The sequence below is a fragment of the Crinia signifera genome, chromosome 3, assembly GCF_055691185.1.
Source record: "Crinia signifera chromosome 3, ASM5569118v1, whole genome shotgun sequence".
NCBI classification, from domain to species: Eukaryota; Metazoa; Chordata; class Amphibia; order Anura; family Myobatrachidae; genus Crinia; species Crinia signifera.
This window is the reverse complement of record NC_139219.1, coordinates 157,591,668-157,606,101: the sequence shown is the minus strand read 5'-3', so window position 1 is coordinate 157,606,101 and position 14,434 is coordinate 157,591,668. Positions and strand designations below refer to the sequence as shown.

General features: G+C 43.9%; 1 protein-coding gene across 2 annotated transcripts in view; it reads right to left on the bottom strand.

Moving 5' to 3' along the window:
• Nucleotides 1-14,434, bottom strand: part of TBC1D32 (TBC1 domain family member 32) — a 386,630-nt gene that overhangs the window by 60,414 nt on the left and 311,782 nt on the right. For both annotated transcript variants that reach the window (XM_083176796.1, XM_083176797.1), the window contains one exon: nt 1,424-1,501. In XM_083176796.1, coding sequence (XP_083032922.1) covers nt 1,424-1,501 — 78 coding nt within the window. The remainder of the gene's footprint in view (nt 1-1,423; nt 1,502-14,434) is intronic.

Genomic DNA, 14,434 nt, shown 5'->3' with positions numbered 1-14,434 from the left:
TCAACCGAATGACATGTCGACCTACAGCCATGTCGACCTAATGACTGTATCCCGATGAGAGACAGCTAATCAGCGTTTGACATAAATGGGGTTGCTTAAAATAAAATAACCAAACAGATAATTTTAGCATATAAACCCTCATGAGAAGAGCCCTCTCATCTCATTCATGTTCCTCACCTCCACTCTGTGCTGTCACCTAGTGAATCCCATCCGCCTGCTTGGCAAAATACAGTACAATGAGTGCCCCAACCACCCACTGCTAAGTTCTAGTGCACGTGCAACCTAGTTTGTTAGTTATAGCTAAACTAAAAAATTGAAATGAGACTGCCCTAAAATAATGGCTTATTTAATAAAAATAACACACAAATATACAAAATAAACAATAAAAATACAAAGACAATATACAATAAAAAAATGTACTTGTTTATAGTTCCGATGGTACTTTTACTTTTTCAGACCCTTTTTGTAAAACCAGCTCAGACTTTTTTTTTATTTTATATTGTCTTTGTATTTTTATTGTTTATTATGTACATTTGTGTGTAATTTTTATTAAATTAGCCATTATTTTAGTGCAGTCTCTTTTCTATTTTTTCTTTTTACCTAATGTAGGAACCCAAAATTATTTTGTAAGTAGATGGCCAGTAAATGGTGATGGTGCTTTGGGCTACGCTCGGGGTTTGTCAAATATCACAATGTTTGCAATGTTATTGTATTAAAAAACTGTATTTGCTGTAATGCGCGCTGGGCCTATTGTCAGGCACACAGTAAAATACTCTACCTGTACAATGTATTCTGTAGTGCCTTAACCATCTGCGGCACTGTACCTCAGTTTCCATTAGTGGAGCAAACGCCACCCAGCTGTGAAGCAGTAAAATTACATGCTATAGCCATAGTGCGCCATAATGGGACATTTGCACATTTCTCATGGCGGGAATAGGACGCCAGATTGTAATCCAACAGCAACGATGAGCATAACTACCTCTGTATTTAATGGATGGACATTTTCAAGTAGTGTATTATCTATAAATAATTAAATGTATTGCATAGCAACTTTAACAATACAATGTTTGCTTGCATATACTGTAAAATCTTTATCTCATCGAGTAAGCTCAAAAAACAATTTTTATATATATATATATATATATATATATATATATATATATATATATATAAGCAGTGAACATTTTATTTAAGCCTGACAATATATTTAAAGGATGTAGTGGAATATATATAAGCAGTGAACATTTTATTTAAGCCTGACAATATATTTAAAGGATGTAGTGGAATATATATAAGCAGTGAACATTTTATTTAAGCCTGACAATATATTTAAAGGATGTAGTGGAATATATATAAGCAGTGAACATTTTATTTAAGTCTGACAATATATTTAAAGGAAGTAGTGGAAAAGTGATCATCTTACCTTTAGAACAATCAAAAACACAATTAGCAGGAATTTCGCAAAGGTGGGAAACATATTTATCTAAAAATTGTCCATAAACTGTAAGAAACAAAACAAAAATAACATTAATGCACAAATATAATTAATAAATAATAATTTAAGCATACACATGTAGCACAATCACAATGTAATTTCAAATTATAATTTTACGACTATTATAGCTAAATTATTACTAAAATGTATTAAGAATAATGCACATAATTAGCATGCAAATCCAATATCCAGGACAAGTAACCATGAATGTCAATCACAGCATTGCTGATGTAGAGACCTATTACGTCTCAAAGAGGGAGTAAAAATGTAAAATGAACGGAAAAAATGTGGGTAAATATTATAATTTTAAATAGTGATTAGTAAGTTCTCATGGGATAAACAGTGGATAACCAGTTAAAATAAGGATGTCACTGTATATTTGCCATTTCTTTAGTGGGATATAGAATAAGCATGGGTTATCACTAGTGGCAGTTTTTACCTATGGGCTTCAGAACTGCACACCCCCCCCCCCCCGTCCCCCCCCCCCCCCAGGTAAAATCCGCTACTGTATGAAACCAGATGTAGTTTGTGAGACTGCACTGGCTTCACTGTGACTGGCATTCACAGTGAAGCAGAGACAAAATTTTAGCTTCTATGGACTGCTGACAAAGCTGCCGATAGATGATGGGGGCCAGCGCATGCACAGTACTGAAAAAGCTACAGCGCATACACCATTTCCACAACCACATAAGAGTGTGGACCGGCAGTGACCAGCATGGACAGGTGGCAGGCTCCAGTGTGGACTGGCACCAGCAACCACCGTGAACCGGTGGTGACGGGACCAGCGGTAGCAGAAGGTAGGAGCTGCCACTGGTTATCATCCATCTGGGATTTCTTCGGACAGTCTGGAAATTAGCAGGCTTTTAATTTCAGCCAGGCAGTGTCCACAAAATGTGCCCTTCCCTTTTGTCCACCTCAAGCTGACAGATAATCACTACCTAAACACAGCCCCATACCATGGCAAAGAGAGAATAGCTTCCACCAAGGACCTAATTCAGCATCACTCAGAATGGGGCTAATTCACCCCTGTTCTGATGTTTGGGGGACTGCACAATGCACAGACCCCAGCAATGAATGGCGTGTGCAGACCCCAGAAAAAATGGCTTTGGCGAATTACACACTTGTCGAGCTGTTCATTGCGGAGAGAGAGGGCTGGGAGCGGACAGGGGCAGGGATGGCACTGGACCATGCCCAGCAATTTATGGGTGTCCCATGAAAAACGTTAGGCGTTTCCATGGGAACATGGGTGGGCCAATGCCTGCCGGAGGTGGATGGCTGATGTCACAGGACATCATCTGCCCATCTTTGTCCTAACGCTCGTAAATAAAAGTCAGTCTAGACTGACTTTTCTGGTTCTCAACCATCAAATGATTTCTCCTGCTACTGGCTGCATGCAACGGGAAGTTTTCACGTACACATTCCCTCACCTGTTAGTGGGGGAGAATCCTCGGTGGTGAGGGGGGCTGTTGGGGGCATTAAGCCACTCGCTAAGCAGCGAGCGACCACTGCTTAGCGATCGGTGTAGTAGTGGAAGGAAGGATTCTCTTTCTCCTGCCCAACAGGGAAATATTAAGCTGAATAAATGGATGGATACTGCTGAATGAGCTGAAAGCTAAGTTACTCTTTTCAAAAAGGTCAAACTGTTTACATTAAATTAGACAAATATAATGCATGTTTAGTGTATTAATAAAATAGAGAAAATAGAAAGATAACTGGATAAGTGTATGTTGCAGGACACAGGTATTTGGTTGCATGGGACTATGACACGCGTAGTATATCATTTTACTGCATATGCTTAATCTTTTATGCATAAGTCACACTATCTGCTCCTAAATCAAGGATGTTTGAGAGCATGTATATTAATAACAAAAGACTGCATATTAGAACAATTCCATCTGATTTTATATGAATTATATGTTGTAATTTACAAGTTATATTTTTCAATATATGCACTCGACTAAATTCACTTACATCTTATGAACAGAATATGTATTTTGCACAGTACTGATATGCCATCTTAGCTTTCACATTTACCAAACCAATTGAAAAATCGAATGCACAACATTAGCATTCAATGAAACTGGGATAACAATTGCAGATCTGAGCACACTGAACCATTTCAAATTGACATTGCATTAGATCATGAGCTTTTATTTCAGAATTACAGTATTCATAGCAAAATATCTACTGCTGAAAATAAAAAAAAAGATTATTTTCTAGGAAAAGCAGTTAAAGGGAATGTCTATAATCTACAAGAAAACAAGCATATTACATTTTTTATATAAACATATTCAGGGAAAAAAAGATCAGTGCATCAGTGGTTTTAAATAAATGTTCAACTTGATACAATTGAAGCAAATTGCAACGCTCCTATCGTGACTAAAGCAAAAGTTTTAGAAAAAGGACAAGCCAGATGGCATACTGAATTGATTCCCTAGTTGAGATTTTGGTCAATAAAAACATTCACAGACTTTTCAGTCTATGGTACAAAAAGATCCATGAACAAAGTGGACCACTAGTATACAAGAGAAACCCCTGGTGGGCCACACCTGCACCTCTAAAGCTGTTGATACACGTATGTGACTTCTTGGAAGGAAACGTTGCATAAAATTTCCCTTGAACCGCCTGGCAGCTTCCCGGGCGGAATGATTGCATGCGATCTATATCGCATATGGTCTATTTGCATGTGATATATTGCACGTGATCCCGGCAAGTGTTGCCAGAGGCTGTGCGATCCGACACATCCTAATTGCTTCACCTTGTGATCTAGGGGCTACGATCCAAGGCATACGGGACTGTGCAACGGATCAGATCTAAAACACATGCGATTTGCACGATTTCACTCGATTACTTGGCCTGATGCATTGGAATCGGGTGAAACTGGGCAAAATGTGTATAGTCAACTTAAAGGTGTGTATACACTAGATCAGCGGTGGCCAACCTGCAGCTTTTGAGGCGCATGTAGCTCTTTCTTTATTCACATGCGGCTCCGGACACAGAGAGCCTCCCTCGAGTATTCGGCCTTGTTAGCAGTGTACCGCATAGTGTGCTGTCTAGCCGGTGTCAGCAGAGCAATGTAAAAGTGTGCCCCATCTCTCCCCTCCATTGTGTGAAAAATTTAGCATCCATAAGAGTCAGCAGTACACGGAATGCAGCCGTCTCCCATTCATCGCACTTGGCTGACTGACAGCTGGACCAGGTATTAATTTGGTCCCTATAACTAGTGCCATCAAGAGGATTCTGGGGGTTCTAAGATTTATAGCATTGCAGTGATTTCTGGCTAAAAGATACACTAATCCACAATGACATATTGTACTGAGCTGATTACATTTAAGGGAACAGCAACAATATTAGGGGCTGCTGTAGTGGCATGTGGGGCTGGAGTGACACATAAGGTTATACCAGGGGCATGGCCTAGTGGATATCAGACCATGTCCCATTTTTGGTACACGCATGATGTTGGCTCGTGGGCACCCCTAAACAAATTTTTTGCCTCTGACTGGTTGACCACCCCTGCACTAGATGATCATAGTAAACAATATGCACAATAACGATACCGTTGATGATATTATTGTGCATATCGTCTTGCATATATGCACCATATCATTAAATGTATCATTAACTATACACACTCTTGCAGGTCATTAAAGATGTAATCCTGCATGTACAGATGACAGAGAACGTCTCCCTCACCAACAAGTGTGTATAAACTTGCCGATACCGACCCTCCCGCCGGGTCCCATCGCGACAGTGCTGGGTACACACATCGTGTAGTGTGTACACAGCTTAAGAATCAGTAACTTGGATAAGCATTATCATAACTGAACTTACATGTAGCTGCTTGTTTGTTCTTATTAAAACTACACCAAGATTTTCACTCCTGACAATCGAAATGTATGGTCCTGACACATGTTTCCCCCTTTTTGTACAGAGGTTTCTATGGTGCCTGGACCCCATACAGTGCATGTTTTGCAGGTCTCCTCACAGAATCACAAGTGAAATAATTAGCTCCACTTGTGATCTTTTAAAATGGGTCAATGAGTAATGAGTGCACCTGCCAGGTGACCAGGAAAACATGAATTGTTTGTGGTCCTGAGGACCGAGTTTGAGAACCCCTGCTCTAGACACAAAGCTGGAGAAGGGTGTATAAAAATATCAGCTGCTCTGAAGATAACAATGAGCCCAGTGGCCTCCCATCATCCATAAATGGAAGAGGTTCAGAACCACCAGGACACTTCCTAGAGCTGGCCTCCTGTCTACACTGAGTGATCGGGGGAGAAGGGCCCTAGTCATGGAGCTGGCCAATACCTCAATGGCCACTCTGTCAGAGCATTCCTCTATGGAGAGAGGAGAACTTAGTACCTAAAAAAGAAGCACATGCCAGCCTGTCTGGAGTTTGCCTAAATGCATCTGAAGGTCTCTCAGACCATGAAAAACAAAATTCTCGGTACTCTTTACTTATAAGGGCGCCCACGATTTTGATCGTGGGCATCGTTAGTAAAAAATCTCGGGCATCTCGGGCATTGAATGCACTAAAAAATCGGGTGCGATCAACCGACGAGATGCCCGAGATTTCCCATAGGGAACAATGTTAAATGTCTCAATTGACCCAATTTTTCTGTTCAATGCCTCAATTGACCCGATTTTTCCATAGGAAACAATGTTAAATGGGCCACAGAGGCCAAATAGGCACCCTGAAGTGTATAATGGCCACCCGAATTGTTAACGCCACCCCACGATCAACGTCAACCCGATGCGTGGCGAGCGCAGCGAGCCCGCGAGGGGCGGCGGTACGCGTCCTACGACCTTTTCATACCCCCACTATCCACGTCGGCGTGGAGTTGAGAATAGAAAGTGTGGCGAGCGCAGCGAGCCACCGAGCCCGAAGCGTGGCGAGCGCAGCGAGCCCCGCGAGGGTACGCGGACAGCTGTGAAGCCCGCGAGGGGACGCGGATACCTGTGAAGGTATCCGCGTCCCCTTGCGGGGCTCGCTGCGCTCGCCACGCTTCGGGCTCGGTGGCTCGCTGCGCTCGCCACACTTTCTATTCTCAACTCCACGCCGACGTGGATAGTGGGGGTATAAAAAGGTCGTAGGACGCGTAGCGCCGCCCCTCGCGGGCTCGCTGCGCTCGCCACGCTTCGGGTTGACGTTGATCGTGGGGTGGCGTTAACAATTCGGGTGGCCATTATTCACTTCAGGGTGCCTATTTGGCCTCTGTGGCCCATTTAACATTGTTTCCTATGGAAAAATTGGGTCAATTGAGTCATTGAACAGGAAAATCGGGTCAATTGAGACATTTAACATTGTTCCCTATGGGAAATCTCGGGCATCTCGTCTGTCACATCGCACCTGATTTTTTAGTGCATTCAATGCCCGAGATGGCCGAGATGGGCGCCCTTCTAAGTAAAGAGTACCGTATTCTCTTGTCTGATGAGACAAAGATTGAACTCTTTGGTGTGAATGCCAGGCACCATGTTTGGAGGAAACAGGCAAATCTCATCACCAGGCCAATACATCCCTACAGTGAAGCAAGGTGGTGGCAGGGAAAGATTAGGGTAGAGGGAAAGATTAATGCAGCAATGTACAGAGCAATCTTGACCTCAGACTGAGCAACGGATCATCTTTCAGCAGGACAACGACCCTAAGCACACATCCAGGAAATCAAAGGAGTGGCTTCAGGATAACTCTGTGCATGTCCTTGAGTGGCCCAGCCAAAGTCCAGAGATGAATTCCATTGAACATCTCTGGAGAGAGCTGAAAATGGCTGTGCACTGACTCTTCCGATCTAACCTGATGGCGCTTGAGAGGTGCTGCAAATAGGAATCGTTGAAACTGCCCAAAGATAGGTGTGCCAAGCTTGTGGCATCATATTCAAAAAGACTTGCTGCCAAAGGTACATCAAAAAAGTACTGAGCAAAGGGGGTTAATACTTACAGTATGTACATGTGATTTCTTAGTTTTCTATTTTAATAAATCTGCAAAAATCTCCCTAAACTTTTTTTTAATGTCATTATGGCAAATTGCGTATAGAATTTTTAAGGAAAAAATTTGGAATAAGGCTGTAACATAACAATGTGCAAAAAAGTGAAGCACTGTGAATACTTTCCAGATGCAGTGTAGGTCCTAGCCATTAGCACATTTACATAAAGGACGCATAGTTTTGTTAAATTCCCACCAAAATTTATATTATTACCATCACTAATGCTGTGTGTGGCAGTAACTGTATCTGCATCCAAAAAATGACAAACAAAGAAATTAAGCATGTCGTATGCAAATAAACATGCAGTTGCACACATAATATAGTCATTTCACATAGCGCTGTGTCCTATGATGTGGTGGTGGCTGCAGAGAGCACCATTCTTATATACAACTTTACATGTATGCAGTCTTTGGTCAGCGCTGCAGCCAAGGGGCAGCAGTCACCATTGGTCTGGACCCACAAGACAAAAAATTTATGGTGATGGCTTCAGCAACGGGACCACATAGCAAGATCAGCTCTCCAATCCTCGCACATGATCCAATACCACGGAACAGAACCCTGAGCTCAAGGCGGTGCTGCCCGGGATAATCAAAGGAGCTGAAAGGTATCTAAACCGCCAGATACCAGCAGGAAAATGTTGTGCAAATAATTAACCTAGGTTAATTTTTAGAGCGTTTATGTATGAGTGGTTATCTTAGTCAGCTGCTGCTTATGGGGGTGGTCAGTTCCCCAAATATATAGAAAAACAGAAAAAACAAGGTTTAAGCAGCGCTTTCACACAATAATTGCAAGTGTATGCATCAATCTAGTCGTAAAAAAATTTACAGGAAAATTTACAGGAAAATGGCCCACTAACATGTACTATATATTTTCTACTACACAATAGGTGCCTGCTTTTAGATTACAAAAATTATCCCATATTACAAATAACTCGAACTAATGCTGTGTACACACGGGGGAGATAGGTTCTATAATCGCTGGGAATATGGTCGCAGGTGACCATGTTGCCAGTGATTGGGAGTGTGCCCCGGCGATAAATCGCCGGGTGCGCGCTCCCGTTTTCTGCCTCATTGTAATCGCTGGTCACAGGAGCTTGCTCCTGCGACCAGCTAATTACCTCTGCGTCACCCCCAGCAGAGGTTCGTTTTCAACAGCGACCATCTCTGGTCGCTTGTTGAAAAAGAGACACTGAGCAATATATTGCTCAGCAATATATTGCAAGCAATATATTGCTAGCAATATATCTCCCCCCGTGTGTACGCACCTTAGGAGCTTAACTAACGGAGCGACTGAGGTTTCCACTAGGGGTTTTATTTTATTTATTTGCATTTTAAGATTTAATTTTACATTTCAAAACTATTGTTTATTTAATTAAATAAATAAATGTATCTATTTTTATTAATAAGCTATCCAAAGTCCAAACACGTCCAATTTTTTTTTACTACATATGCACAGTGCAAACAATTTTTGAACGATTTGAGAACGAGTAGAATCCCCCAATACAGTATCTATGTGTGCAGAAAGGATTGAGGCTAAATTCAAACAGGTTGAAGAATCTCTGGAGCCACAAGTACATGACCTGCAAAAGCAAGGGAGTCACAATCAAGGCCGGCACTACCCGCTCAGCAGAGGATGCAGTGCAGGGAGGCATCCCCGCAGCTATTCTTTGTGGCTGCCGCCATAGGCGAATCTAGAATTATGGTAATGGGTGGTCCCAGATCTAGACATAACAGTAGGGGGACCTTTGCGCAGCGTAGCCGCGCAGCAAAAAAGGGAGCGTGGTCTCATGGGAAGGAGGCGTGGCATCACAAAAGGGGTGTGGTATTACACTTTAGACCATACACAGTAATGCCCATTACACATTTTAGCAAACTCCGTAATACCCATTACACATAAAGCCACACGCCGTAATGCCAATAACACATAAGGCCACACACCATAATGCCCATTACACATTGTGCCACACATCATGATGCCCATTACATACTATATAACAAACCGTAATGCCAATTACATATTTGCACATAATTGCTGCTTACCTCCCTGCTCATTGCTAGGGGGTTCTTGCTTGATGGCACCATAGTACCCATTACACATGATGCCGCACACCATAGTACCCATTACACATGATGCCGCACACCATAGTACCCATTACACATGATGCTGCACACCATAGTACCCATTTCACATGATGCCGCGCACCATAGTACCCATTACACATGATGCTGTACACATAATGTCCATTACACATGATGCTGCACACATAATGCCCCTTACACATTAAGCCACACATTATGCGTAATGCCCCCACATACCGCCACTTGTAGCGTCCCTTAAGAAATGCCCCCAAAAGTGCCACTTACTGTAAATTTTTATATGAGCCTTCGCTGCTGCTGCTGCAGGGAGAGATGGAGAGCGGTGCAGCTGCTTCTATAGGGAGAGGAGCAGAGCGCAGCGCAGAGCACGCTCCCACTCCCCTCCTGGTGCCCCCTCTAGCCGAGTGGACATTTGAAATATTGTGAGTGACGTCAGGGGAGCACACCGGGCGCCGGCACCACATGATTAAAGGGGGGGGGCGGGCTGAGGTGAAAGCGGGGAGAAGAATTGGAGCGGAAGCTGCAGGGGTGACAGTCATTGACAGCTGGGCAGAGAGCAGGGGGCTGCCCGGCTGTATTCAGAGCACTGCAGGTCATGGCTGTTTGAAATAATACCCCTTTCACAACAGAAAATGCAGGGATTTACCCGGGAATATGGTCCCAGGATCATGCAGGGACATTCCCAGGCTGACCCCTTATACACCAGCCTAGTCCCTGCATTTTCTGGTGTGAGGGGGAGAGACAACCACTCCCCTCTCCCTACCCCCCTTTAACCAACCAGCTATATCTTCAGAACCAACTGACCCATTTACATGAGACCAGTATCATATTGAAGAACTTTTGAGTTGGCTTCAAATGATTTTGGTCCCGTGAAACTGGGCTGTTTGGTTCTAGAGAAATCTGCCCTCAAAGAACATAAACAGACATGAAATTTAAGAAAAAAAAAAAAAAACGTTTAACCTCAATATCCCTGGAACCAATTAACCCATATGGATCCAGCCTGGTATCAGATTGAAGGCCCAGCGATTTGGGTTCGACTGAGATCAACCGCGAGCTTCAGTGATGCCGAAGGGGGAACTGGCAGCCATTGAACTGGGTGGGGGTCGGAATTAGCGGGTCCCATGTTATCCTATAGGGAAAACTTTCCAGCTTTGCCTGGCAGTATCTCCGGTTCCCAGGGGGCTAGAGACACGGGGCTGGGCTCGTTGGAAAGCCCCATCCCTCAGTTACAAAATGGGCTAATGGGTGGTCCTGTGCACCCCCGGACCACCCCCTAGATTCGCCTATGGCTGCCGCTGCCTGTCACACTGCATGACAGGAAGGTGCGCCAGCAGCATGAAGCTGAGCTTCCTCCTGGCTCCCAACCCCCTTTAACAACATCAGTGGCAGCAGAGACTGAATAGTGGGTGGATCTACATGGGAACAAGGGGCATTGCTATATGGGGTGAGGGGGCGTAGCTACACTGGAGCACAACAGGGCTGATGAAAGGAAAGAGGAGAAGATGAGCTGCCAGACAGATTTTAATGAAAATAAAGTGTGTGATAGAGAATAATACTGTCGGCAACTGGTGTGAGCATTATGTATAGGCAGCACTACTGCTGTCGGCAACTGGTGTGGGCATTTATGTACTGTATAAGCGGTCGACAACTGGTGTGGGTGTCACGTATAGGCAGCACTACTACTGTTGGCAACTGGTGTGGGCATCACGTATAGGCAGCTCTACTCATGTCAGCTACTGGAGTGGTCATTACGTATAAGCATCACTACTACTGTCAGAAAGTGGTGTGGGCATTACATATGAGCATCACTAAGACTGTGGGCAACTGGTGTAGGCGCTACGTATAATTAGTGCTACTACTGAGAGCAACAGTGGCGATTATGTATAAGCAACGCTACTACTGTGGGAAAACGTTTTTTCTTGTGTTGACCATTTGATCATGTTGACCTAATGCATGTAGACCTTTTTCATGTGTCGACCTTTTGCCTGTCAGCCGATAATGGTGGACCTATTGCCTGTCAATCTATTTACCACATACCCTTCCCTACTTCCTCTCTAAGCCTCGTTTTTTTTTTTAAACCCCACCATGTGAGCTGTTACTTATGCTCCTTCCCCGCATAAAAGTTATGCCCATTTATAATAGGTGCACACCTGCGGCATGCACTATTCCAGTTTTGAAAATAGGGGGGAACAATTTCCTTTCTGGCACAATGACAAAAATGTCTAGTTACAGCACTGCTTCCACATATTCCCCTTAGAACCTCCACTATTAATAGAGGTCATCCATGAACAACCAGTCAGGAATGAGACAGCAAATAGTCACAACAAATTTAAGACCATCTCAATGGAATGAGCTTTAAAAATGACTGCATACTTAGCATTAAACCTGACCATATACAGCTGTGCCAGTTTTAATGAACTAGGGAAAAAGTAATTTTTCTCCTCTGCTCCACTTTTATTCTGATCAAACAGTCATCAGCTTTCCATTCAACAAGTAAACTTCATGTAAGTATTAGGTCACTGGTCACTTATGACAGCTGCAAAATGTAGAAGAAGGGTTGTAGCCAGAATGTAAAATGAATGAATCGTTAAAAAGCAGTTCTGCATAAATTATCTACAGTATTAGTGCAATTTACTGAAAGATGAAACACAGGAGATATTACAGATATCTGAAAGTAAGCTGTAGTGTTCCCTAATGTACAATGGCCCTTATTCAGACACAAAATTTGTTCTCAAAATGGGCAAAACCATGTGCACTGCAGGTGGGGCAGAAAGAGTTAGATTTGTGAGAGTTATTTTGTTTCTGTGCAGGGTAAATACTGGCTGCATTATTCTTACACTGCAAATTAGATTTCAGCTTCAACACACCCCACCCAAATTTAACTCTCACTGCACATGTTACATCTACCCCTCCTGCAGGGTACATGCAGGGCCGGCGCTGCCACTAGGCAGGATTAGGCAGCTGCCTAGGGCGCTGGCCGCTAGAGGGCGCCCCTTGTTCAGCCCAACATTTAATTGAAACCTCCAAAACAGCAGCCGACCACTGGTTTTATTTTTTAATCAATTTTTGCGGGTTTTCTGGGGTGGTGGCAAGAAGCCCATCCCTCACCTGGAGCAGAGCTATACAGCTGACGACACTGCAGCTACATGGAGTGGTACTTGAGTCCTTGCCAGCAGTACTCTCAGCGGCAGCTGAGCGGTGGGACCACGCAAGGTGGCTGGGGAACAGCAAGCAGCAGACATGGTAGCAGCAGGGAGCAGTAACCCCCCACTACAACCCGGTGGTAGCAGCAGCGCTGGGATAAGGAAGGTCCTGTATGCTGATCCTGACAGCCGTGTAAGCTCCTCTGCTGACTCCACGGCTGTCAGGCAAAATGCTGTAGAAATTATGGCACCAGGGCACCCCCTCTTCATTTTAGTGCTGATTCTTTTCTGCTATTGTTACACTATAGAAATACAGTACATACTGTATATTCAGCATGCCCCAGTATAAGCAGGCAGGGACAGGAGTCATCAGCGCTATCTCTCCCTCACAAGTGGGTCACACAGGTTACATACAGAGTGTTTACTAGATCTCAGCTGGGAGCCAGGGACAGTATGTAAACTATTATCTCCCTTTCCAAGTGTATTCCAATTGAATACACTTGAATAGTGGCATGTAGTTTGCAGATTACCCCTTACTCCCAGAGTTCGTGTGACCTCTCAGACCGGGAGAACACAGACGAGCTTCCCAGCAGTAGCAAGACAGAAAAATAAGAGTGTGCTCACTGCTCAGCTGTATGGGGAGTTGTGGATTTAGGTGGGTGCCTCTATCATCCTGTGTGAGTGTGTCCCTTTAGCCTATGCTAAATCCAGATGATCGGTGTCCCCACTACTACTATCCAGTACCTTGTACTACTCCCACCCTTACCTCACCAGCTCCCATGTGCCACTATAACTACCCCCACCCAGTCCCTACTACTCCCACCCTTACCTCCCCCAGCTACCATGTACTACTATAACTACCCCCACCCAGTCCCTACTACTAGTCTCCCACCCTTACCTCACCAGCTCCCCCAGCTACCATGTACTACTATAACTACCCCCACCCAGTCCATACTACTAGTCTCCCACCCTTACCTCACCAGCTCCCCTAGCTACCATGTACTACTAAAACTACCCCCCACTGAGTCCCTACTACTCCAACCTTACCTCTCCAGCTCCCCCAGCTACCATGTGCCACTATAACTACGCCCCACCCAGTCCCTACTACTACCCTCACCTCCTCCCCCAGCTACCATGTGTCACTACATTCCTTACTACCTCCCACACCCCCACCAACTCCACCAGCTGCCATGTGCAACTACATTCCTTACTACCACCCTCACCCCACCACCTTCCACAGCTGCCTTGTGCCACTATAACTACCCCTACCCAGTTCCTACTACTATCACCCCCAAAAAACATCGGCTTGTTAAAGCATTTTTTTAAGGACTTTATTATTTTATTTTGTAGCATATTTTTTTTATCCAGTTTCTTTTATTATGCATATATTTAATATTCAACTACTTCACTGGCATGCTAAGTATGCTAGTGCGCAATGGTTGGGTACAAAACCCGATACACAGCACAATGATGGTCAGATACTTCCAGACCCCATTGAGTATTTTTATCCTAACCCACCCTTCCTACCAGGACCATATTAATAATATATATATACTGTATGTATGTAAGCAGTGTATAATTGTATGCATGTATGTATGTATGTATGTATGTATGTATGTATGTATGTATGTGAGAGGAAGTATATGTGTGTGTGTGTGTGTGTGTGTGTGTGTGAGTGTATGAGTGTATGAGACATGTGGGAATAGAAACAGATATAGG